Source organism: Stenella coeruleoalba (assembly GCF_951394435.1).
Source record: "Stenella coeruleoalba genome assembly, chromosome: 13".
Lineage (NCBI taxonomy): Eukaryota > Metazoa > Chordata > Mammalia > Artiodactyla > Delphinidae > Stenella > Stenella coeruleoalba.
In genome coordinates this window covers 6,269,812-6,297,189 of record NC_137159.1, presented here as the reverse complement: position 1 = coordinate 6,297,189, position 27,378 = coordinate 6,269,812, and the positions used below count along the sequence as shown (strand labels likewise).

The window sequence follows — 27,378 nt, the reverse complement described above, 5'->3', positions numbered from 1 at the left end:
ACCATTATACGACTCTAACCTAACTTTTGGCTCTTAATATACAGTGCTCAAATCCAGCCTTCCAGGTCATGCAGAAAGTTAAAAACCAAAAAAGGAAAGCAGCTCTTACAGTGGGACACACATCCCATCAAAGAAAACCTTGCAGTTCCACAAGAGGCTTTCCAACCTCTCTCCTCCTCAAATCTCAATGTTTTATTTGGATAAATGAAGACAAGCAAGAGACTGAAAGACAAAACAACACCCGCTTAATGCAGACCTTTTCACAGCAAAGCCACCTGAGCATCAGACTTCAGAACTGTAGCCCTCGGACACACCACCATCAACCTCACCTAACAGCAACTCCCAGGTTAATACACTACGCTGCAGCGCCATCTCTTATCAGCCTCACCTGGCCACAGAGCTGGCTCAGGAACTTGACTTCAACCAGCAAGTGGTGGTACAGCAGACATGCATCTCACTCTAATTTACCAAATTCAACCGCAAAAAAAAAAAAAAAAAAAAACAGTGAGAGGCAAAACGTGGACCAAAACACAGAGGGGACAATAAATTCACCTGGACAGCCCACAACTCCAGGAACACATGCGCTGGTGTGAGCCCCAGGGGGGCTGGAATCTCCCAGCTCCACTGAGGCCTCCACCTCGCAGAAACTCCTGGTACCAGGAGCAGATTACCAAGACAGGTGACGCTGCTGGTTTCAGGGTAAGTTTAACCGCAAGCAATTTCTGTCCTTCATGTTGATTTCGGAACCTAATCCCCACACTGAGAGACAGCTCTATTATATGCGGATGAAAAACACAGGCACACGTATGTGTACACACACACACACACACACACACACACACACACACACACACACACACACACACACACACACACTGTTTTGTTACACTGGGTTTACCCAAATCTAGTCTCTCCAGCCAAATCCTTGCTGTGACTGAATCCTTGACAGATGCAAGATCATGAGCTATCTATTCTGAAAGTAATCTTAAGGCCTTGCTTACATTTTACATTTGTTTTTAATTATAACAGCAAAACAGCAACATAACAGAAACTCAGAACCCACCTTGGCTCTCTGCTCCTGTAGCAGATGAAATATCTAATCTCTAAGGGGCACTAACCTTTTCTGCCTTTTTTTTTTTTTTAAACGAAGAGTTTCTGTCATGTAAATACTGCTTCTCAAGTGAGAAACTCCAGAGGTTCCTTCCACACCTTGCATCACTAGGCCCATCCCATTTTTAAAATGTTACCAAATTTCCTCATGAAAACATTCCTACATCCCATCATTGGGCCACAATTCAGAACCCTGTTAGATGGACTCAATCATTCAGGGCAGCCAAACTTCCTGGGGAGCCTTTGTAGTTCACTGAAATAATCTGCATTTTCCATCTAGCAATAAATTCTATTTTTTGAATCCTGATAACATGATTTACAACAAGACTATTTAGCTTTATGAATCTGAGAAATAAAGTCTGGTCAAAACACTTAGTGAAGCCAGATCAGATTCCCACCAGCACTTACCCCCGACAAGAGGGTACAAGGGGCGTGGCACCAAATGCCAAACAAGTAACGTTACTCAATTTTGTAAGTTGCCACGGTCTCCTCAAAGGGTTTCTTTTGCCAGGTGAAGCAATCACTGTCCAGGGCTAAGCCAGCATCCTTGGGTTCCATCGAAATTAGTTAAATTCTCTTGGTCGTCAGTTACAGATCCTTTGAGGCATTTTTGTTGTTGTTCAGTCCTGAGCACATAACCTCATTTCCAAAACAAAATTCCTTGGGAAATGCTCCTGAGGTCTCCCTCCCCTGGATGCCTTACCTACTTCCTTGACCTCTTCAAATTCTACCCACTGCCCATCTCGAGGCCCAGCTGCCCTTCCGCAAGCCCACAATACCTACAGATCCATCATTCAGCAGACACTCTGTTGACAAATAATAAATTTGTAACAGTGACAACAACAAAAACCAACCAAACTCCACCTTGACCAAGCTGTACCCACACGCGGTCCCTACTTCCTCACCACCCACCAGCAGCCTCCAGCCCACCCCTACGCCACGCCAACCGGCACCCAAACTGCTCTCGCTGAGGCTGCCAACGTCTTACAAGCCTGTTCCACATGACGTTGCAGAGATGATCCCTCTTCCCTCCCTCCTTCTTAAATATACTCTTCTCTTGCCTTCTAGAAAAATCCACTCTGCTGATTTGCTCCCCTCCCCAGCCACTCCTCACCCCCCTCTGTGGTTTCCTCCTCTGTCCAGGCCTTACTGGACAGCTCACAGCCCGTCAAAGCTAACTTATCCAAAGCAGGCTCTCAGAGGCCACAGGGCTTTTGCACATGCTGTTTCTTCCACGCAGAAGGCTCTTTCTCTCACTCTGCAGCAGGCTAGCACCATCCTATACACCCTGCAGGTCTCAGCTGAGATCACAGGTCCTCAGAGAAATGCTCCCTGACACCTCAAGCTAAATTAGCTTCCGTGTTATTCCCTCTCACACCCCCTATACTTACCACCATTGATAATTCTGTATTTCATGGTTTAATACTGCCCCCCACCAACCACAAGCACCTTGCCCCCTCCAGACCATACGCTTCATGAGAACAAAGGGCCTGGCATTGTTGGATGCAATATTCTTTGGGCTTTTTCTTCTTCTTTACATACAAATAATTAAGTGGATTTTGCCAACGTGTCTATAAAATATAACAGTTGGAAATATAAACACTTCCACAAAGCAAAAACTGCTGTTGTTGTTATATTATCACTGTTTTGCAGGTTAAGGAACTGAGACCCCAGAAGGAATGGGATCCAGTTATAGTGCCCTACCTATAGGAAAGGGACAAAAATTATAAATGTATTATAATGTATGATTTCTTCTCTGGAGGAAAACAATCACCCAGAATATATTTTAATTTCAAATAAAAGTACCTGTGGTTAGAGTAGATGCATTTCTGAAAATAGGTGAAACTGACATACCCCACATATTTGAGACACTTTGAAGGCTAAATATAGTTTACTGAGAGGACAAATATGTGAAGCAGGGCAGTTCAGGAATCACGGCCATGAGGCACTAATACGACTGCTTCAATGCCTCTCCTGACCCCGTTACCCACGGGATTCCCGTTACCCAGAAAAAATGCCAAGCTCTCCCAAAGTTTGCATTCTGTATTTTATCCAGTTTACATGTGCATGGAAAGGAGCATCTAACTGGACAAGGCCCATGAGAAACCCAGCAGCCCCTTCCTGCTCCCACTTCCCGGCTCCCCGAGGGCAACCACTCCCAGCTCTTTACTAGTTTTTTTCCCCATTTACCTGCACTTCTCCGGGAACATGCTGGTACGACTACTTCTTCAATTTTCCATACGGGCATCGGCTGGCAACTTCCAGAAGTGGAGGATGTATCCCCCCGTTCACTCAGCAACCCCACCTGCCACTCACTCCTCAATTAGGCAACAGCCTGGGTTAGACCCGGAGTCGATATTTACATTATTGTAACGATGTAAACATTAGTGCAAGCTGAGCTTTGTAGTAAAAGGATGAAACCTTTCCTAACCTACACAGCTTTTCATGTTCCCTGGAGCTGACAACTGTCCTGGAATTCCTGGCTCATTCAGCTTTCTATGTGTCAAGAATTCATCCACAAGCTCTCCCCTGGTGAGCGCATGTTCCTCCAACACGTGCGAGTGCAGGCGTATCCCTGCTCTATCAGTTTCTCTTCTCCTAGGAGTTGTCCTGGATCCTCCGCCCTGCTCCTATCTGGACTGAGGACCAGACTCTCATTTAAGGCTCTCCCTTCACCATCATCACAGAGATTCCCTTCTACAGATTTCTTCTTAAACAAGTAACAAAAAGCACAAACTATTAGAGGACAAGAATGGTACATCTGGCTGCATGAAAATTAAGAATTTGGTCCTTTAAAAGACCCACAACAGGGCTTCCCTGGTGGCGCAGTGGCTGAGAGTCCGCCTGCCGATGCAGGGGACACGGGTTCGTGCCCGGTCCAGGAAGATCCCACATGCCGCGGAGCAGCTGGGCCCGTGAGCCATGGCCGCTGAGCCTGCGCGCCCGGAGCCTGTGCTCCGCAACGGGGGAGGCCACAACAGTGAGAGGCCCGCGTACCGCAAAAAAAAAAAAAAAAAGAAAAAGACCCACAACAAAAATACAAAGCCCAAGCATGGAGTGAGATTTTTCAATACATATAATAGAAAAAGAATACAGAACACATAGACACACGTGCATGCACACATACAAAGACACACACACAGCTCCTAAGATAAGAAAAAGACACAAACCTTTCTCAAAAGGCAAAACAAATACTTAATAAACATATAAAAAGATTCTTATCCCTATGAGGGAAACACCATCTCGCTGGTTCTCAAATACTATTTTAATACCTACTAGATTGGCCAAAAGTAACATCTCTGACCATGTTCACAGCAGCACTATTTGTAATAGCAAAACAACAGCAACTAGAAACCCAAATATCAACTGACAGGAGAATGAACGAATAAATCAATCAACAATGGTATATTCATTCAATGGGTCACTACCCAGCAATGAAAAGAAATAAACATGGTTACATGCATCAGCATGGTTCAATGTTAGAGAAACATAATTATACATATAAAACTGGAACTATAATGGGGGAGGGGGGCAGAAAAATAAGCTTCGGAAAAAATACATAAAGTGTGATCCCCTTGTAAAGAGTTTAAGAAAAAAACATACAAAACTAAACAATGTGTTGATTAGGGATACATATAAATGTGTCAAAACTATAAATAGGGCTTCCCTGGTGGCGCAGTGGTTGAGAGTCCGCCTGCCGATGCAGGGGACACGGGTTCGTACCCCGGTCTGGGAGGATCCCACATGCCGCGGAGCAGCTGGGCCCGTGAGCCATGGCTGCTGAGCCTGCGCGTCCGGAGCCTGTGCTCCGCAACGGGAGAGGCCACAACAGTGAGAGGCCCACGTACAGCAAAAAAAATAAAAAATTTTAAAAAATTTTAAAAAAAACTATAAATAAAAGCAAGGGAGTATTAACACATAATTCAGGATATTAATGCCCACAAGATTTCATAATTTAAAACTTCAGGCAAACTATCATCCCATTATATTTGAATATCCATTCTCTACTAGTAAGTATTTATTCAGAATAAAACCAATCACACAGTACTTTTTCCTAAGGAGACCTTACTGGGGGCTGTTTATTTTGTTGTTGATTTCTCTTTCCCTTTTTTTAAAGTTAAAAAAAAAAGGAAGCAGAAAAATAATAAAATCTAATGGTTACAACACACCCACCAAATGTTCAAGAATATTAATGACTCAGATTCGTAGAGCTGTGTAAGTTGGCTGGTGATGTGCTGGGAAAATCATTCTGGGTCTGTACAGGATCATTTCCATAAAGGTTACCAACAGGGAGTTCTAACAGCTGGGCTGGCGCAGCTGACAAACAACCACTAATCCTTACAAGCACATAGGGCGGGTGTGTGAAATGACAATAACAACCCTCTGTATTATTTATTCCTGTTTTCTTCGTAACTTCCATTTTCAGGATCACACGAAACACTTCTCCACCTCAAAGGCTCACAGCTATCAATTCTACGTGGGCGTCCGTGTATTCACTAAATACATATCAACAGCGCTCCAGCCACAGTGACAGCAAGGATTCCAGCGCAGGCGGCAGAGTGGGGAGGGACGCAGACCTGGGACCTCCCTTCTGGAGCTCAAGGTCTGGTTTGCTCGAAACAGATAAAGCCACAAAGAGCCACATCACAACCAACAGTGGTCAGTGTTATAAAGGAAAAGTAGAGGGTGGGACAAGAGGATGGGGGCAGCAGGGTCCATGTCCAAGCACGGAAGCTTAGGCTGAGACGGGAAGGGGAGGTGTGAGCACCCCAGGCAGAGGGAACAGCCCGTGAAGGCCCAGGAGAGGAAAGTGACCGACACTGGAGGGTCTTTGCTTGAGAGCAGAAGGCAGAGGAGAAAGAGCCTTAGAGGTGGTGCAGGGGTAGCTCACGCGAGACCCCAGGAGCCGTGAAAATATGTTCAGGGCTGCTTTTGAATGCAATTGACTAAAGCTTTACAAAATAAGGGGGAAAAAAACCTGTGCTGGAAATATGATCAGATTTACTACTTTCATTTTAAATAAATCCCTCCTTGATCCAATGCTGCCAGAATATGGCTCAAGTAGATGAATTCTTTAAATGTTCCAAGCCTCCCAATCATTTCCAGCTCTTCCTAAAGAGCCCCAATTAGGCTGAAACTACCCACACATTTGTACCTCATATTATTTCCTGGAGTGACACAGCCCAGGCCTTGTTTGATTATCTAATTACAAATGCATGGCCCTTATTATGTTCTCATTAAATGCATCTGTTGGGAACCCCAAGGCTTTTGTTAATGGCTTATCAGCCCTTAGAGATAACACCAGTAACTTTACTTATATAAACCTTCTGATTTATGCTCCTGGAATCAAAGTACTTCTGCTGTTTGTGATTTCTTCCTTGTTGTGCTTCTGGAAAACAAGACCGAAGTATGGAAGACTCTAGAGCCAATATGTGGGGAGTCTGCACAATGCAACGGCTGCCCTGTTGAGCCAAAGGGGTTTTGCTGGTGGCGGGGACGAAATCCACCACCAACCTCAGCTACCTGAGCAGGACTCAGCTGACGTCAGGCGGGCTACATGAAAGGCCACACTGGTGCTGGGCTTCACCATTCCAGCCATGGCAGAGTCATTCTGAGCAAGCTCTGGGAGCCCCACGGGAATCCCTAGATGAAACTCCCCCAGTCACGGGGACACTGTTCCCAAGGCAGGAGACGATTCACCCTGGGTACAGCCGGCCACTCACACTCAGTTTCCTTTATTTACTAGGATTTAATGTGGTCAAAGACCCCCTGTATCCAAGTCCTGCTGGCACAAATTGCTATTTAAATATTTAATCTTCTAATTACACTTAGTAAATCCTGCGCTAATAGATAAACGTCGCTTACATCCTTCACTACTATGCAAACTATTTTACGACACTTCTGTTCTAAGAAGCGCTCTTGTTCTTCGGTTTTTTTAAATGTTACTTTGCTTTGCTTTTCTTCAAACCTACCAGGTGACGAGCACAACTAAGCCCTTCATGTATGTTGTTTATTTTCATTCTAACCCTTATTATAATCGGAAGCCTTGTGCATTGCTGATGGGAAAGTAAGATGGGGTAGCCATGGTGGAAAACAGCTTCTAACACTCTAAAGTTAGTTTTTGTTCGTGCCTTAAGGCAGAGTTATAACGAAGGCTCAAAGAAGCCAAATAAACTGGCCCAGATCTGTACCCAACAAACTTATCTTGACTCCAAAGCCCATATTTTCCACTCCCACTCCATACTTCCTCCCTTGACCCCGTTAGGAAATCGGTTACCCCATAACTGTTACAAATGCGGTGACAGGAACAGGGGCCAAAGAGAAACACTCTGAAAAGTAGAAAACATCAATATATGATTCAAATTATAACTTTTAAACTGCCAGCCTCTTTGGGGAAAGAACTGCAAGATTATACAGGAATGTGCGTAATAAAACACTGAAAAATAAATAAAATCCTTCAGAGGGGCACATCTGGGTGGTGATATTCGGTCTTTATTTTTGTTGTTGTTGTTAATTTATTTTTAGCTGCATTGGGTCTTCGTTGCTGTGCATGGGCTTTCTCTAGTTGTGGTGAGCGGGGGCTTCTCACTGCAGTGGCTTCTCTTGTTGCGGAGCACGGGCTCTAGGCGCGTGGGCTTCAGTATTTGTGGTGCACACGGCTCGCGGGCTCTAGAGCGCAGGCTCAGTAGTTGTGGCGCACAGGCTTAGTTGCTCTGCGCAGGTGAGATCTTCCTGGACCAGGGCCCGAACCTGTGTCCCCTGCATTGGCAGGCGGATTCTTAACCACTGCACCACCAGGGAAGCCCATCGGTCTTTAAAGTTTCATTCATGCTGCTCATTTTAAGTGCATCAGAGACCCCTGGGGGCGGGGGGTGGGGGTGGGCAGTGATGCTGGGTGTCCTTCTGCCCACCACCTCCCAAAGGCTAATTGCTCCCACTCTGTTCTCCCAGAGCTGCACTTTTATAAGAAATATTCCCGCAGGCTGGAGACCGTATCCAAGGGAACACTGTATAACTTCACTTCCTCCCTTCCAGGGCAGCAAAAATCACTGTGTCAGGGGAGTTGTGGAAACATCTTACAATACTGTGTTCAGCCACACCATGTTCACACTGGAAGCGAAGGTCACTGCCTTCCACCACCACCTGCCCCCTCCCCAGCCCAGGATCTCCTTCTCGAAGCGGGTCCCTGGGGCTGGTAATTGAAGCCACCTGAGAGGCTGGTGCCCCGCTCCTTTGCCCTCAAAGGAGAAGCTACAAAAATAGACAGGAGGTTTCAATTCCCACCCACTCTCTCCAGCTTTTGGGTGGGTCAGCCTGCAGGTACACAGGAAGCCGAGGAGAGAGAGGGCATGTTTCCTGGCCCATGTGATCAGCTCAGTCTGAAAGCTGGGCCTCCACACCCAACCAACTTTTGAGAAAAAAAAAAGTAGGCTCCATCATTCATGCATGGACTCAACCATCTATTCATCCTACAAATGTTAACTGAGCATATACGCAGGGCTAGGCACCATCACAGGTAAAATACCTGCCCTCATGGACCAGACAATTTAGTAAGGGAAACAATGAACAAAATAAATATTTTGTATATTAGAAAGGGCTGTGGAGAAAATAAACCTGGAGATGTGTATAGGGAGTGTGTGTGTGTGTGTGTAAGCAGGAGGACGAACTACAATCCTCCAATGAAACAAAGTCTTCTATTTCTGAGGGTGGGCAAGTTTTCAACATGTCAGATTACTTTAAACACCAATGGAGACCTCCCATTTTTAAGCCCCTACTACCTAATCTCAAACTCAGCATCGCAATACAAGAAGAGACACTTCCTTTTACTGCTCCTTTACATTTTATCTCCAGCCCTCTTAATCATCCTCTACTCGCTTCTCTCCAAAGAAAAGCCTAAAACCAGTCAGAATGCACACCCATTGATTTCAGAGATAAACTCAGTTTAAGCTTTAAATCTTTGAAATAAATTGCTAAATATCTGACGAATTAGAATTCTATGTTTTCTGACAACCGCCACCAACATGGAGCTGGCCTCTGTGTCACGTGTTTTGATTTTACAACATTCGTAAGAGCCCCAGTAAGACCAGCCATCGGAGGATGTGGTAACAGGGTTGCCTAACTGGTACAGCCACTGGCTCCCCGGCTAAATGTCCAAAGGCGGAGTGTTCAGCTGCCGTAGGGGATGCCACCCTTTCACAATCACCAGGAGGTTCTGAGTCTCCAAGAAATAAAGCAAAGTGCCAGGGGTCTTTTTGTGGGGAATTTTCCTCCCTTTTTTGGCCAATCTTACTGCCTTCAAGAATAAGAAAATTGGGGGCTTCCCTGGTGGTGCAGTGGTTAAGAATCAGCCTGCCAATGCAGGGGACACAGGTTCAAGTCCTGGTCCGGGAAGATCCCACATGCCGTGGAGCAATTAAGCCCGTGCGCCACAACTACTGAGACTGCGCTCTAGAGCCCGCGAGCCACAACTACTGAGCGCATGTGCCTAGAGCCCGTGCTCCGCAACAAGAGAAGCCACTGCAAGGAGAAGCCCCCGTTCACCGCAACTAGAGAAAGCCTGGGCACAGCAACGAAGACCCAACACAGCCAAAAAATAAATTAAAAAAATAAATAAAGAATAAGAAAATTGTGCATACTCACAGCAAACCCAAACCAAAGTAAAGCCCAAAGGCACAGGCGCTACAGCCCTGCTTGATTTTGGAATGCAGCAGGAGTGAGAGCATCATTTTGAGTTCATCTCAGACAGACTGGACCTCAAAGCAGGCTCTCCAGCAGGGAAGGCATCCTGAACCTCCATCAGGCACGGGATCTGAGGCTTTGCCCTCCAGGTCTGGACCCACCTCCCCTGCTGGATGGTGAATAACCTGAAGTCCTTCCCAAAGTAGCCACAGGAGGAGCATCCCACAGTCAGTGTGCGCCGAACTAAGTCAATGAACGTTTGCTGGACCGACGTTCCTATGTTTGCTGTGTCACAAATCTTCAAGCCCTGTCCTCACCCTCTACTAAAGGAGACCATTTATAGCCCAGGTGCTGTGTTTAACGCACCAATGATTAAGATACACAGCCTTCAAAGGACTGGGGAGATGAACCCCTCCTCTGGCCTCTTCGCCTCTGATGAGCCCCACAGGGCGCCACCAGCCTCCGTTTCCCGAGAACCCAGGCACTAAGTGTCACTGTGCTGCCCAGGGGCCCAGGAGGCCCACCCAACCTCCTACACTAACTCCCCCACTCAGAGCTTCACAGAGCTCGCAGAGCAGGCCCACCTGCTGCCCACCACGACCACAGGTCACCCCACTGCCCCTTCCATCCAGAAATCCCACCAACTCCGGCTGACTCCTTGAGGCTCAGTGAAGTCTACCCTCCCTACCGAATCCAACTGCCTGCTTTCCGGCCTCCCCGGCCTAAAGTGTGGGAAGGGTAATGCCCTGGTTCTGCCCTTTCAGGACGTATGAATCGCATTTCCCAGTAGCCTTTACTCCAGGAGGGCCTCCCCCAGAATAAACAGGCAGCAGTCACCAACAATGGGCCCAGGGATCCAAGCTCGTCCCCTTGACTGCCCTCTCCCCCGCCCTGGTCTCCTCCTTGGCATAAGGAGGGACAAAATGGGAAGATCTAAAGTCCCTCTTATTTCAGACTCCAAAATCTGAAATTCCATATAGCTTCCCTAGATACAACTGGAAAAGCCTCATATTGTTCCTCTGTTGACCTTTTAAACAGGTGTCGCAGCTAATGCAAGTTATCCAAAGGCCTGATTTTCAAGGAGTTTTAGACCATAACTTTTAGAGGAAAAAAATGTTTTTTTAAAAAATAAATTTTACAAGCCTGAGTTTTTTTCCTCCTTTCATTCCTAGGAGGAAAGTGAAGGGATGGGGGCGGGGAACTGACCTGCTCAGTTCTGCTATTAAGATCACGAGCTCGTGATTCGTACCACCTGCGTTCCTCCTCCGGGCGTGGAGACCGTCCCAGGCCCGCCCGGCCCGCCCCGTTCACCCGCCCGACAGTCCCGGATTGCCAGAGCCTCCCGAGCTGCGCCCCACCGTGGGCCGGCCGTGTGTCCCCAGCCGCGACACCACCTGGAGCCTCGGGCGCGTCCAGATGGCCGGGGCGCACCCGCTGTCACCTGGCCCCGCACGACGGCCCCGCTCCTCCCCGGGCGGCCCTCGCTCCAGCCGGCGTCTCTCCTTCGCTTCCCGAGCCAAGCCTGGCCTCCGGGCGGTCACCGGGCCAGGCGGCGAAGGCACCTGCCCCGCCCGGGAAAATGCACGAGCCCGCAAGTCCCTTCTGCCACCACCTCGACGGGAGCTTGCAGGAGAGAGGCAGGAGAAAGGAAAACAAGCCCGAGGCAGGGCCGGCCCGGCGTCTCCCACAAAACCGCCACCTGCGCCGCAGCCCCGGACTGGGGCCGCGGGCCTGGCGGGGAGCGAGGTCCGGGCCCGGCCGTTGCGCCCACCCGCCCCGGCGCGCCCCTTACCCGTGAGCCGGCCGCCCCCCTCGCCGTGGCCACGGCGCCGCTGCAGGATGAAGTAGCAGCTGCTCTTCTGAGTCACCCAGAGCTTCAAGGCGTTCTTCAGCAACACCTCCTCGGGCTTGAGCCACATCGCGGAGGTCCGGCCGCGCCCGCGGGCCCCGGCTCACATCGCCCTGGCCGCCGGGCCGAGCCCACTCGGGAGGAGGAGGAGGCGGCGGCGGCGGAGGGGAGCGCAGCCAGCCGGCGCCCTGCGCTCGTGAGTCCGGGGAGCGCGGCGGGCGCAGCTCGCCCCTCGCGGCCCGCGCAGCCAGCGCGCAGGCCCCGCCCCGGCCCCGCCCACGGTCGCTTCTCCCCGCCCACCGGCCGCGCCCCGCCCACCCCGCCGGCTCCTGCGGCGCCGCCAGGGTTTCCGAGTCCCAGCGGCTCCAGCGCAGTTCCGGAGTGGAGGGAGGAAGTCCAATCCCGGCTGCCGGGCTCCCCGCCTCTCCCCCTACGCTCGCGGGGGGCGCCGCGGCCCCTCTTCTCTCCAACGCCCCTGCGGGGAGACAGCCCGGACAGCAGCAGGAGGAAGAGGAGGCGATGGTGAAAAAGACATCTTGTTGTCCCAGCTGCAGTTTGCCGAGCTAGGGCATTTATCTTAGGGGGGACAGAATGCACCCCAGGAAACCAACGTGTGTTTGGAATAACACGGCACTTAAAATAACAAGAAACGTTTTTACAAATAACCAAAAAACAGCGTTAAAAGCTAAAAATTATTTTCCGAATTTTTTAAACGCTGAGCGTACGTTTTCCGTGATCTCACGAGGGATCCCTCGGAGCTGCTGAAGAAGCGGCGATGTTGTAGGACCCTGCGGCAAGGTTCACACCAAACTCAACACCGGACGCCCCTCGTGAGCACAGAAGATGCCGATATTAGGGCTCCCCTGCAGGTCCCCTACCCAGGAACGAAACCAGGCACGCTGGTTCTCAGAGAATTGAAAAGCTGGGAAGTATGGAGTAGGTGATAGTAAAGAAAAGCTATAGCGAATATGCAGGTAGGGCTTTAAAAGTATTTCCTCAAAGCGTGGTAGAAATAGACACATGGACGCTGGCCTTGAACAGCTGAGGGGGACTCCGAGGCGTCTCCTCAAGGAAGCAGTTAAATCCAACATCCTAGAAAGAGAGGGAAAGAAACTCCAACATGACCCTCGGGTTTTGACAAAGGGACCCCTGACAACATGTGACTTAATTAGGACAAAACTGAGGTAAAGCTCTCACAAGATTCCTGGGAACTGAGTAGAACTGCTTCACTGGAGGCCAAGGAATCTGTTTGTAGAGGATCAGAAACCCATATCTGACCCAGTATGTGAGAAGCCAGGTAAGAGCCCTGTGCCCAGGACAAACGGGACCGCCCACCCAGGGGGCAGGGGCAGCTGTGGTCCAGAAGTGCAGGCCATGGACAAATATCCCCTGAGCACAACTGAGGGAGGGAGTCAGCTGTTCTCAGGGGGACTTGGGTGCCGCAGAGCGCTCAGGGTGGGCAGGGGTGACTAGAAAATATTCCTTCCAGGAATAGTTGCCGGCACCCACCCCCGATGGTCAGATGCGCTGCCAGGCCCTGGAACTGCGGACATGAGTGGAACAGGGTTCCCTGCCCTGAAGGACTCAGGTAGGAAAGCAGGCACAAAGTGTCGTGGGTGTCATGCTGGGGACAGTGGGGTGCACAGAATGAAGGGTCAGTTCCTCTGGGAGGGGACTGAGAAGACCCCGCAGAACAGCCGTGGTTTGACTGGGGCTTGGAAAATGAACGTGTTTGGCGCGAGGTCAAGTCGGGAGGGCAGGTCTAGTGAGCAGATCAGCACATATGTCTTTGTGGTTTAGGGCATACCTCTAGGGACAGACTGCCCTAGATCAAATCCCATTCCTGCTACTAGTTCACTGTGCAACCTTGACCTTGGGCAAGATAGGAAACTCAGGGAGTCTCAGTCTACTCAGCTCTAAAATTGGGATAATCATAGCACCTCCTTTATAGGTACTATCCAGTGTATAATACATTCAAGTGCTTAGAACACACATAATAAATGTCAGCTATTATTACTAAGTGTACAGAAGTTCTTGGAAGTGCAACAATCCACATATACACTCACCCATATTTTAAACATTATTAAGCTCTTAACATCTGCCAAATAGTAAATATAAACTATATGACATTAAATCACGGAAAGTGATCTATGAAAGCAGCTGGGAGAGGATGGGAACGGTCCTGTGGGGTATGGTGCACTGACCTCTCTCTCCTCCCACCCACGAGACTCCTGCCTGTGCCCATTAGCCAAGTCAAATAGAAGCCAAAAGGCAAGGGAGCCCAGGTGATGCCGTCTGTAGAGATCGGGCTCCTGGGCACAGGGCAAGGTGAAGGTTGGAGAGGGGAACTGGAGGGGCCAGTGGAGAGTATCCAGCACAGGTGGTAACAGCTTCCCACTGTCACTCATCTCTGGGCACTCAAGGTTGGTGTTAGGGGTGTCCCCCAAAACACTCATACGTTGAAGCCCTAATCCCTAGTATCTCAGAATGTGACCTTATTTGGAAATGGGGTCATTGAAGGTGTAATTAAGTTACAATGAGCTCGTTAGGGTGGACCCTAATCCAGTATGACTGGTGTCCTTATAAAATGGGAAATTTGGACACAGACAGGCACAAAGGGAGAACAGCATGTGAAGATTACATGTGAAGATTGGAGTTAGACTATCACAAGCCAAAGAACTACCAGAAGCTAGGAGAGAGGCCTGGAACAGATCCTTCCCTCAGAAGGAACCAACCTTGATCTCGGATTTCCAGAAGTGTGAGACAATGTCTGTTGTTAAGCCACGTACTTCGTGGCACTTTGTTATGGCAGCCCTAGCAAACTCATACAGGTGGCTTCCTAATCTTGCCCATGCCTGCTCAGTAGCAGGTCTCTTGAGTTGGGTTCTGTTTCCTGCCAGGACCTTGACTGACGCCAGGAAGGCCCCCAGCACACACAGTTCCTCAATATGGAATTCTGGCTGGGCTACTCACATATTTGTGCATGCATTGGGAGCAAAAGGGGTGTGCTAATCTGCGACATAGCGGCCACAGGATTACTCAAGCGAGCCCTGGTGGTAGTGTGACGGGCAGATAGGGGACAAGGCGTGGAGGGCCGTTGCTGCTGTTACACTGATTGCTATGATAATGATGATAATTACAAAGAGTGTAGAGTGAGATGGCTGTTTCTGACTGCCCTGAAGAGTTTTTTTTTTAAATAAGCATGAAGTTTTAAATTTCAATCTCAATATACAGATATGGTGACATTCAGAGAATCCTTTATAGGGTACAGCTGCAGATCACACAGGGGTCATCCTCAGATCCTAAATATAATTGTTCAGGTTACAAAGTTGTTGCAAAGTTGGGGGGGGTGGTTTACTGAAGTATAGTTGATTTACGATATTGTATTAGTTTCAGGTGTACAGCACAGTGATTCAGATAGATAGTTATGTCCATTCTCTTTCAGATTCTTTTCCCTTTACTGCAAAGTTTAAGTGTTCAACCTCAGCAAATTCTCTTGCTAAGATTAGGACATTGACCACGAAGGAGCAGGACCATAGATTGTGATGGGAATATTTGGGTGGACACAGACAAAGTGATAATTATGTGATGCCATAGAGGTGTTAGCTAACGCTACAATGGCCACCATATTGCAGTATAAATGTATCAGATCAGTATGTTGTCCACCATAAGCTTACACAGCGTTTTATGTCAATTATATCAATTTTTTAAAAAGTTGAATGCAGAAACTCAAAGAAATGAAGAGGAGACAGAGAACAACAGAATTAGAACATATATTGACAAAATTATCCAAAACATTATCAACAAAATTTATCAAAACAAATGTGTAATAGAGGGACTTCCATGGTGGTCCAGTGGGTAAGATTCTGCACTCCCAATGCAGGGGGCCTGGGTTCGATCCCTGGTCAGGGAACTAGATCCCGCGTGCATGCCGCAACTAAGAGTTCACATGACGCAACTAAGTAGTCCTCATGCCGCAACTAAAAGATCCCACATGCCACAAGTAAAGATCCTGCATGCTGCAATAAAGATCTCAATGAAGATCCAACATGCCACAACTAAGACCCGGTATAGCCTAAATAAATAAATAAATAATAGAGAAAACAGATAAACCCAAAAGTTGGATATTGAAAAATTAATACCCTCTCTAGAAAGACTGATCAATAGAAAGAGAAAGAAAGAGGGAGGGGGGGAAGACTCAAAATAGAGCTTCATAAATGCAAATAAAAAACATAATTGTAGATTCTAGAGATGCTGAACAAACAATACTAATATATTATTAAATTGTTTTAAAAAGCTGAGCTCCCGAACCCCAAGCCTCCCCTGCCTACAGAAGCAGCCCCTCTTCCCCTGTTTAAGGAAATTAGCAATCACTCACAAGAAGACCTTTCACCTGGGGCCTTTGTCTCCCATCTGGATGCCCGTTCTCAAAACCTGCCCACACTGCACCTCATTGACTCCGGGCCCATAGCAAGAATAAACTCCCAGCTGAGCCCAGAAGAAAACCACAAGGTCTGCTGGGGACGAGGTGGAGGTAGATTATACACCAAGGAAGTTGGAATATCTTGCCCATGTGTATTGAGAGGAAGCTGAGGGTCATGTATGGGAATGGAATCTACAGTGTTACACCAAGAGGGATGACATGTAAGGTTGGAACCAGCAAGATTTACAAACGTACATCCACTCACTCGGGACTCCTCATGTAGTGTGTTATATTCAGCACATCTGAGTGGCTCTAAGGTTTGATTCCTTGGTTTATTGAAGCCTGGATTTAATAATGGCCTAAATTTAATGAGGATGAGATGCTAAAACTTCTCTGGCATATTGTAGACTAAGGAAAGGGTTTGAAGGCTTAGGAGATTAGAATGTTTGAGTTGATATATTATATGCAACCTACTCAACCAACACCCCACAAGCATACCATACCCCTGGCCATCAAGACCACCACCCTACAACCACAACATGCATCTTCATCAAGACATTGAGAAATATGGGAAACTTCTTCTAGTAATGGCAGTTAAAGACCAATCCTCCTGCCGAAAACCACCATAAAAGCTGGACAAAGTATTGTTTTTAAATCTGTTTCTTCAAGTCATGAGAGAACTACTGTGGCAGCAAGGACTTGAGGTGGCAAGAATCTGAGGAGGTGAGCCAGACATATGATCAAGTTCTTCCCCTCTAAGTATTTGCAGATTCCAAGTGGCAGCTCGGCAACTAAGAAGCCAAGCACACCTTCTGGACATTTACAGGGCCAGAGAGATAAAAACTGGAGTTAGGATCCCCAAAGCGTTACTTCCTCAGAGTAGAGAAGACCCAGAAGAAGACAAGCCTTCACAAAGCCTAGACCTGCCAAGCCCACAAGCATCCCAATGCCTGATTCAAATGCTTCCCCCAACCTTAATGACCCACCAGGAGCAAAAGTAAATTCTCCCAATAGATGATAACACCATCCAAAGACTCACTTTTTTCCATGGTCTTTCATACTCCATATTCAGCATCAATACATTACCAGGCATAAGAGGAAACAAGACCACATGACTAAAAATCAAGAGAAAAGAACAAAACCTGTTAGTAACAAATTCATGAAATAGCCAGATATTGGAGTTACCAGATACAGAGTAGAATATATGTAAATAATAAGTTCAAGAATTGCAACGAAAATATAGAGAATTTCAGCAAAGAAGTGGAGATATATATATATATGTGTGTGTGTGTGTGTACACACACACACACACACACACACACACACAGAGGTCAAATAGAAATCCTAGAATGGAACAATACAATACCTGAAACTGAGAACTCCACACATAGGTATAACAGTAAATCACACAAAGTGCATTGGTGAACTGGAATATTAAAAGAAAATAGCCAGAGATTTCTCCCAAGAAGATATGCAAATAGACAATAAGCACATGAAAAGATGCTCACCATCATTAGCCATCAGGGAAATGCACGTCAAAGCTACAATGAGATACCGCATTGCACTCACGAGGATGGCTGTAATTCAAAGAAGAAAAAACATGGACACTAACAAGCGTTGGTGACACTGGAACTGTCACACATTGCTGTTGGAAATGTAAATGGTGTAGCCACTTTGAGAAACAGTTTGAAAGTTCCTCAAAAAGTTAAACATGAAGTTACTATTGACCCAGCAATTCTACTCCTAGGTATATATACCCAAGAGAATGAAAACATTGATGTTTTCAATGTTCTGGATTCCCTGGGTGGTCCAGTAGTTAAGAATCCGTCTTGCAGTGCAGGGGACGCCAGTTCAATCCCTGGTTGGGGAACTAAGATCCCACACGCCACGGGGTGTTACTAATCCCGCACGCCACAACTACTGAGCCCGTGCTCTGGAGCCCACACACCACAACTAGAGAGAAGCCTGCGCACCACAACAAAGAGCCCACTAAGACCCAACGCAGCCAATAAATAAATAAATAAATAATTTTTAAAAAAGAAAGAAAACCTATGTTCACACAAAAATTTACGTGAAGGTTCATAGCAACATTACTCGTAATAGTTAAAAAGTGGCAACAACCCAAATGTCCAACAACTGATGAGTAGGTACACAACATCCGTTATATCCAAACAACAGAGTATTATTCAGCCATGAATGAAGTACTGGTATATGCCTCAATGCAACATGGATGAATCTTGAAACCCACTATACCAAACGGAAACCAGACATGAAGAAGCACGTATTATATGATTCCATTTATATGAAATGTCCGGAATAGGCAAATCCATAGAAATGGAAAGTAGATTAGTGGCTGCTATGGGCTGAGGGGAGGAATGAATGGGAGAAATTAAGAGTAACTGCTTTATGGGTACAGGGTTTCCTTTGGAGTGATGAAAATGTTTTGGAAAATGGGGTGATGCTGGCCTAACATTGTGAAGATACTGAAAACCACTGAATTGTACACTTTAAAAGATAACGTGTAGGGCTTCCCTGGTGGCGCAGTGGTTGAGAGTCCGCCTGCCGATGCAGGGGACACGGGTTTGTGCCCCGGTCCGGGAGGATCCCACATGCCGCGGAGCGGCTGGGCCCGTGAGCCATGGCCGCTGAGCCTGTGCGTCCGGAGCCTGTGCTCCACAACGGGAGAGGCCACAACAGTGAGAGGCTCGCGTACCGCAAAAAAAAAAAAAAAAAAAGATGTAGAAAATGGATAGTAATACAAACAATTCTTGTCCAAAGCAATGCAAATAAACTTCGGTCCGTAGAGATACCCCCTCTAGGATATTAATCAGTTTTGCATGTTAGCAAATTCACTTCAGCATTCTTCACTAATATCTGCGTCTGTACCTATTTCAAATTCTCCTTTGAACTAGTCTTAACATCTTACTGGTTTCATCATTAATTAATGAGTTGAATAAAATTGTTGGTCTGTGTTTGTTTTATGTTTGCAATAAGAGGTATGCTTTTAACTTTTTGAAAATTATACTTTAGCAATGAGAAGAAGGGGGATATGATTGCTAGATGCTGAAATTATTTCCCTATAGTAGAAATATGGAAAGTGGAAAGAGAAGTTAAGACAAGAGGAACTTCAAAGATACTTTTGCTCCCCTACACAGGATACAAACACCCCACTAAATATACTGCCTGGCCTTAAGAAAAGATGCTAGTCCCTTAGTCTAACACCCTTGGCAAAGCATATCTGTAGATGCAGGCCTGGTCTCTGACACATGTCTCTGCTCTGAGAGCATCCAAACCCCAGTGGCCGTCTGCTACGCCCTGACTGGCCATCTGACAAAACATGGGGACACCGGCACAGAAGCGTGCCCTGCTGTGCAATGATGGGCATTAAGAAATGAAAGCATGCGGGCTTCCCTGGTGGCGCAGTGGTTGGGAGTCCGCCTGCCGATGCAGGGGACACGGGTTCGTGCCCCGGTCCAGGAAGATCCCACGTGCCGCGGAGCGGCTGGGCCCGTGAGCCATGGCCGCTGAGCCTGCGCGTCCGGAGCCTGTGCTCCGCAACGGGAGAGGCCACAACAATGAGAGGCCCGCGTACCGCAAAAAAAAAAAAAAAAAAAAATGAAATGAAAGCATGCCACTCATCAAAACTTCATCACCACGATTTGCTTAGATTTAGGGTCAGGTTACGGTTAGAGCTAGGGTTTTGTCAGGTGGCTGACCAAATTGGCCACAGGTTTGTTAAGAAACACTAAAAGCCTCTTCTCCGGGAGTGGAGGGAAGCTGCATGTACAAGTCCGTCTGTGTCATCATTGCTTCTACTTGGGGTTGGCTCTGGGCTGGGAATCCTCTCTAGACCCCCAGCCCTGACTCCTATGTCCCTGCCAAGACTGCCATGTCAGTTTCCTTCTCACCTCCTCTCTTGCCCCTTGATCTTCCCTTCACACGTGCAATGGATAAAAACTGAAAACGAAAGAGGAATTGGAAATGAAAAACTGAATATTTCAGGACTTAGACCTGAAGCGCTGAGGAAATCCTAAGAGAACATGTTTGGTTTCTGTTCACAACCATGCTATTTAATTCTTAATAAAATTGTCAGTTTTGTTATCTATAACCCTCCATTAGTTTCCAATTAGATACTAAATGTAATAGTTTAAAATTTTTAATCCTAAACAATATATGTTTGTGAAATTACTGGTTTTCTTTTTTTTTTTTTTTTTTTGCGGTACGCGGGCCTCTCACTGTTGTGGCCTCTCCCGTTGAGGAGCACAGGCTCCGGATGCACAGGCTCAGCGGCCATGGCTCACGGGCCCAGCCGCTCCACGGCATGTTGGATCTTCCCGGACCGGGGCACGAACCCGCGTCCCCTGCATCGGCAGGCGGACTCTCAACCACTGCGCCACCAGGGAAGCCCCTGGTTTTCTTTTGAACAGTACTTCCGGTCCTCCTATTTGACTTGGCTGTCGGCTCACATATTAGCTTTATGACTTCTCCAAATCGCGACTTTGTTTCCTCTTGGATCAGGAATCCTGTGAAGGGTGGCCCTGTCCTTTAGGGCATGGATTGTATTTCCACTCCTGACTGCCCATTTGATCTTAACATGCAGTGAAAGCCCCCCTGTGCTTGTCCGCATATTCCTATAACACTGCCTTCTGCCCCGTGGGCTCAAAGCCCTGCTCACAGTCAGTCACAGAATACGTTCTAGATCAGTTAAGTCAAAGAACATTCAGTGAGAATGTTCAACAGGCTAGCGCTGTCTGAAATTCCTGGGATGCAAAGATGAATGAATTTAATATCTGCCTCCATGTCTTACCAAGGGGACATTCCCCCAAGGGAGAAAGAACACAGGAGGACCGCTATGCATTAAGTACAGTGCTTGCTGTATTTCCAATGTCACTCATTTTTCACAATACATTTGAAAAGAAAGTAAAATGAGTCCCACTTTACAGATGAGGAAACTCAGGCCCATAGAAAACTTTAGTACTTGCTAATAGCACGCATCTGGTGGGTGGCAGAACCAGCATTTGTTCCTAGGCTTTTCTGAATCACAAACTAACACTTTCTCCGTTAATGTGCACTTAGTTGATTTCAGTCTGATTCATAGAAGAGTAACATCACTTTTTTTCCTTACCATTACTTTCGATGAAGATTAGATCCATCACCCGCGTTCCATGGGCTTCAAAGAAGGCAGACCTGGATTCCAAATTCTGCTTCCCCATTTCCCAGCCATGAGACCACAGGTAAGTTCCTTAACCTCTTACGGTTTCCATTTCTTGATTGGAATATGCACGTCTCACTGAGATGTTACAAGGCCTAAATAAGGTAAGCTAAGTCTCACACCTACCACAGGGCTTGCCCCACGTACATCCTCCAAATGGCAACTGTTATAATCACCTCTGGGTTAATCCCACCCTGGCCCTGGCCACACGTGCGACATCTCTTTTCTCTGCCGGCAGTTCTGAAGGTGCTTTCAGGTGGTGAAGGCATTCTCTCAAGCACAGGGCAGCATAGAACAGCAGAGGCCACTGGACTCATTTTTCACTTTTAAATCCAGGAAAGGAGGTTAGTAAGTCACAAATCATGACCTAACCACATGAACCACTATTGAAAACAGACCTTAGTCAGTGTGGTCATACGTAACTGGTATATTCTTTTTTGGTAAATGTCAGTACCCACCACTGGTTTGAGATAAGTCAGGGCTGAGGGTCCCCCCACCCCACCCCCAGCCCCACACACTTCACAAAAGGTAATTTGTTTGAATGGAAGCAAGTCACAGACCAAACGCAAACATGTATTGAACATAAAAAGAAAGCCCAATATAGTCCTACACCTTGTTTTGGGTTTTTTTTTTTTTCCTGAGATTTTTTGGCTGTGTTGGGTCTTCGTTGCTGTGCGCGGGCTTTCTCTAGTTGTGGCGAGTGAGGGCTACTCTTCATTGCGGTGCGTGGGCTTCTCATTGCGGTGGCTTCTGTTGTTGCAGAGCACAGGTTCTAGGCGCGCTGGCTTCAGTAGTTGTGGCACATGGGCTCAGTAGTTGTGGCTCGCGGGCTCTAGAGCGCAGGCTCAGTCATTGTGGCCCACGGGCTTAGTTGCTCCGCGGCATGTGGGATCTTCCCGGACCAGAGCTCGAACCCGTGTACCCCGCATTGGCAGGCGGATTCTTAACCACTGCGCCACCAGGGAAGCCCCTACACTGTGTTTTTTAAGCTCCCTAAGTCTCAGGTCTCACCGCACCTGGCATTATATGTTAATGTCAAGACAAAACCACAACCATGTCCCAGAAGTAATTCCCTGGTTGGCATCAGTCAACCAGAATCCTCTGAGTCAGAAGTTGGACATAGGACCATTCAGTTCAAGCCTTAGACACCGTTCCAGGGATGAGAGGTGAAGGGCTTGCTAAATTTTAGCCCACCTCTCTCTCAAACGAAACGAATGTCAACAATAAAATCACTTTTCTAACACCCATTGGACCAGTTAACAAATTCTCTGTTGTGGATTAGAAAGAAAGACAGCTGGAGTGTGGGCATTTGATTATATGCTCCCTAGCCACCCCTGGAGTGTGTATCTGTGCTTAGCATTAGGGTGTCTGATGCTGTATCTAGAGTGAGGATTAAAATATACATGTATATATATTTTTTCAAGGTAAGTTACTGCCAACACTACAACCACTGTCTGCCCTCCGAGGATCACAGGACTCTATGGATCTGTGGCTTAGTTAGAATACAGCCATCACTACTTCACTGGCGGTCCAGGGGTTAAGACTCCATGCTTCCACTGCAGGGGGCTTGGGTTCGATCCCTGGTCGGGGAACTAAGATCCCTCATGCTGCGCTGCACGGCCAAAAAAATAAATAAATAAATAACATAAAATAAAAGCAGCAGTTTAAAAAAAATAAAAGAATGTAGCCATTAAAAGCACCCTCTTCAGGGACTGGTGCAGCGGGAGGGTCCTGGCATCCCCTTCTAGACTCTAGGACAGTTCATCTAACCTCTGCTTGCATTTTCCCCTCTATGTCTGTACTTACATAAAGAATGTTAACATGTTTGGAAAGAGTCCAACCAAATACAGTTCACGTCCATCTCCTTAGAAATTCCCCTCGTAGGGACTATGCAGCCTCAACCAGATCAGACTCTTCTCCCTGGAAAACTAAGGCACAAGAATGAGGCCAAAAGAGACAGGAGAACTAGGGAGGGAGGGAAAAGTAAATCTTATGTTCTTAGCGTTTTTTGCATTTCAAAAAAAAGTTATAATCGGGGACATTGTATCAAATGGCAGTGCTTGTGAGTCTGCACGTGTGCCAATGAAAATTACACAGTTAGGAAATGTACAAAGGAGCCATGTCCTGTTCCAGATTCTTTCCCTACTTTGCAACTGGTTTGTTTCATTTCTTCATGAGGCAGAGAACCTATACTAATAACCCCCACAAAATAGATGGTCCTTTCATTTACACCACAATAGTATTAAATCAAAGGACAAAGCCTTGAAACACTCTAATGAGCTCTGAAAGATTGCTGATCTACATCTGATACATACTCTGCCTTCTATTTCAAGAATAAGCTTCTTAGTAGAAAGAGGATTTTGATAAATTAGAAGAATCTCTGTAAACTAGAATCCTCCCAAGGTACAAATTATACTGTTCTTGCTGAGTCCCCATGATTTGGCTTAAAAATGTTTTCTTTGCATATTCATCCACCACTGGACCAATAAGAGTAGGGGTCCTCCTCTTATCCTGGCATGATTTCTGATTGGTACTCACTAGATTACATTTCGAATCCCCCTCTTTCACTTCATCACCACTATTGATGTTAACAAGGCCCCACTTTCAATGAAAGCTAAAATTTAAGGATTCCATTTAAAGGGTATAGCCCCACAAGCAAAAAAAGACCTTTGCTGAGGCACATCATCCTGCTATTTCAGAGGACCCAGGGTAAAAATAAGACCCTAAAACCTTCCAAGGACGAGAAACAGATCACAAACAAAAGAGGAGGAATCAGAGCAACATTACACTCCTCAACCACAACGCTGGAAGCTGGAGGACAGTGGAACAAGACCTTCAGAAATCTGAGAGAATGATCTTAGACTAGGAATATTATACCCAGCCAAACTATGAATCCAGTATAGTGTGTTAATCCAGTAAAGACAAGCTCAAATATTTCAAAAGCTTTGCTTGCCACATATACTTGATCAGGAAATACTGAAAATTGTGAAAAGAGGGAGGAAATGGGAGCCAGGAAGTAGAAAACTCAAGAGAGGGGAGTCAAAGGGAACTCTCCGGACAAGGGTCAAGGTGGTCCCAGCACAGCAGTCCTGCATGGTGCAGGCAGCCCGAGGCAGCAGGACACTTAAGAAGCTAAGGACCATCATTTGATTGAAAGGAACTGGGTTGAGAGGAGCTTGATGGCTCTGACAGAGGGTTTGAGAAAGAATTTACATTGAACACCTAGAAAACTAAGCCAATTTTTTAAAGTTAATTTTTTTTGGAGTATAGTTGCTTTACAATGTTGTGTTAGTTTCTACTGTGCAGTAAAATGAATCAGCTATACATATACATATATCCCCTTTTTATTGGATTTCCTTCCCATTTAGGTCATCATGGTGTGTTAGGTAGAGTTCCCTGTGCTATACAGCAGGTTCTCATTAGTTATCTATGTTATACATAGTATCAATAGTGTATATGTGCCAATCCCAATCTCCCAATTCCTCCCACCCCCCCTTTTCCCCTTAGGCTAATTTTTAAAATGAAGAAATGTTTAACACAAGGGGGATTAAGTTTTACAAAGAGAGAGATGTAATCATATATAATTATGGCTTGGCTGTGATTAATTAAAATAACATACTTATATTATTGTATATAATAATATATATGATTAATATATGCTTGATTATATATTAAAATAACATGCTTATATTATACTTTAGTATTAATTTAATCAAAATAACATTATCACTGAGTGTTGATTTTAATGAAATATAATATGGCTGTGGTGGGAGGATGTGGGGCCAGTGTTGAGTTTCGTGGAAAGGGAAGGGTAGAAAAACTTCTCATCTTTCATGATAGGAAGGGAATTGATAATATATACATTAAAAATAAAGAATTAGCAGTATAAGCCTATTATTTAAAAATAGGGATGTAAATAGCAGAGGAAAGTGCAAAAAGAGTTGAAAGAGGTTGTCTCTGGGGAGTAGCCATGACGGGTGGGGGGGATGGAGCATAGGGGGATGTTGTTGTAAGTTTAAAGAAAGATATGTCTTATAAAATTATGTATTCTGTTAAATATAGGTTTTTTTAAATTTTAAGGAATGAGCAGGAGTTAGAGAACGGGTAGAATGAATTTAGGAAAATCACCTTTAGAGATAGGAATGATTAATTTAATTCCTGATGGCTGAAGCCAATAATTTCCTCAGTTTACCAAGACAAATAGCCAACCTTAAATGATCTATTTCCATTGCTGAGAACGTGGGAAGATAGGCAACCAAAAGCCACAGATTCCTCCCTGTCACCTAGCAACTCCAAGGAAGCACTTCTGGTAGCACTGATTCCCATTTCTTAGGTTAGTGCACCCAAACCCTATCCCAAGGGACTGGGCATTGTTTTAGATGCTTGGAAATGAGCCAAAGAGATTACCAGGCGTTCCTTTTCAGCACACTAGCCTTGGCATTTCCTTGTTTTATAAGTCCATAGGAACAGAGGTTAACTTGTAGATTTTTCTCTAGTGGAAATGCAAATTAATTTCTCTCCCATGGAACAGACAACCCCAAAGCCTTTGAAAGGCTTATGGCCCTGTTGGACATTATCCAGTTCTGTATCCAAACTAGCAATGTATTAAATTGCCGACATAGCCCGAGTTTGGCAAATGCTTGTAGCATCTGATTAGTCACAACGTCTTAATTGTTCCCTCATTAACTGAGTTGACTAAATCTTTGACATTTTCATTTTATATTTGCATGAGAGTAATGAGGTTACCTTTTGGAAAATTATACTATAGCAAAGACTAAAATGAAACCTGTAGAAACATTTTAAAAGCTCCTCTTCTGAAATTATAAAGGATTAAGACACATGTTAAAAGACGCTCAACTTATTAGTAAAAAAGTGAAACGCAAATTAACTTGACATGTTTATTCCCATCAGATTGGCAAACATTCACATGTGTCAACGTCAAGTGTAGGGATATAGGTCCTCTCATACATAGCTGGTGAGATTACAAATGGATGACGTCACTTTGGAGACCAATTTGGCAATATCTATTAAAATTTAATATGGGAAAAATAAATAGATAAAAAATAAAATTCCTATTCCTGGAACGAGCCCTTCAAACCCATACTTAAAAAAATCAAAACATTTCTTTTAAAAGCAACTAAGTAGATGGAACTGATGGGGTTTTATCTTCTTTGGTCTTCTGATTGGAGGTAACTGCTAGACTCAGTCAACCAAAAACAAGTATTTCCAGGGAGAGCCTTCTAGACTCATAGGGTGGGCCCAGTCTTCACAGACATGACAAAATAAATGGGACTAAGACAAAATCTTTTTCAAAATGAAGCTTGGAGGCAGCGACTTCTCTTAGAGTCTAGAGGAAAACAAAATTATGCTCTGGTTGGTAGGAAAAGCTTTTCCCCAAGCAGGTGCCCCTGGAGCTGGGACTTTGAAAGGCAGGACGGGGAGAGGAAAGCACAGAGTGGACAGAGCCAGGAGGCCTGGCTGAGGAAGGCCTGTGGAGGAGGGAGAGCTTGAGGGCAGGAGAAGGGGATGGCTATTCCTCCATCCACTCACCTGCTAACTGACAATGTATTTCCTCATTTCGTTCATTCATTATCTTTTCGTGTATCTCAGTCTGTTCGGGCTGCTCTAACAAAAATACCATAGACTGGGTGGCGAATTAACAACAGAAACATATTTCTCACAGCTCTGGAGGCTGGGCAGTCCAAGATGATGATGCCTACAGATGTGGAGGATTGGAGTCCTGCTTCGTGGATGGCAGTCTTTTCACTGTGTTCTCACTTGGCAGAAAGAGCAAGGGGGTTTCCTGGGGTCTCTTTTGTAAGGTCACTAATCCCATTCATGAGGGCTCTACCTTCATGACCTGCTCACCTCCCAAAAGCCCCACCTCCTAAAAGCAACACATTGGGGAATAGGTGTCAACATATGAACAGGGGGGTGGGGGGCAACAGAAACATTCAGTCTATAGCATGGTGTTTTTGAATTAGATTGCAAGTTCCTTTGTATTACCGTAATTATTCTTATGGGATAAACAAAGATCGAAAAAACATACAAAGTGTACTGCTTTGCTAGGGCTGCCATAACAAGATACCACAGACGGGTGGCTTT

At 46.0% G+C, this 27,378-nt stretch overlaps 1 protein-coding gene across 3 annotated transcripts in view; it reads right to left on the bottom strand.

Moving 5' to 3' along the window:
• TBC1D8 (TBC1 domain family member 8) overlaps positions 1 to 11,898 on the bottom strand; it is a 121,682-nt gene extending 109,784 nt beyond the window's left edge. For all 3 annotated transcript variants that reach the window (XM_079940673.1, XM_079940675.1, XM_079940674.1), the window contains exon 1: positions 11,582 to 11,898. In XM_079940673.1, the coding sequence (XP_079796799.1) occupies positions 11,582 to 11,708 (127 nt within the window). In that variant the 5' untranslated portion in view covers positions 11,709 to 11,898. The remainder of the gene's footprint in view (positions 1 to 11,581) is intronic.
• Between the last annotated feature and the right edge of the window lie 15,480 nt (positions 11,899 to 27,378).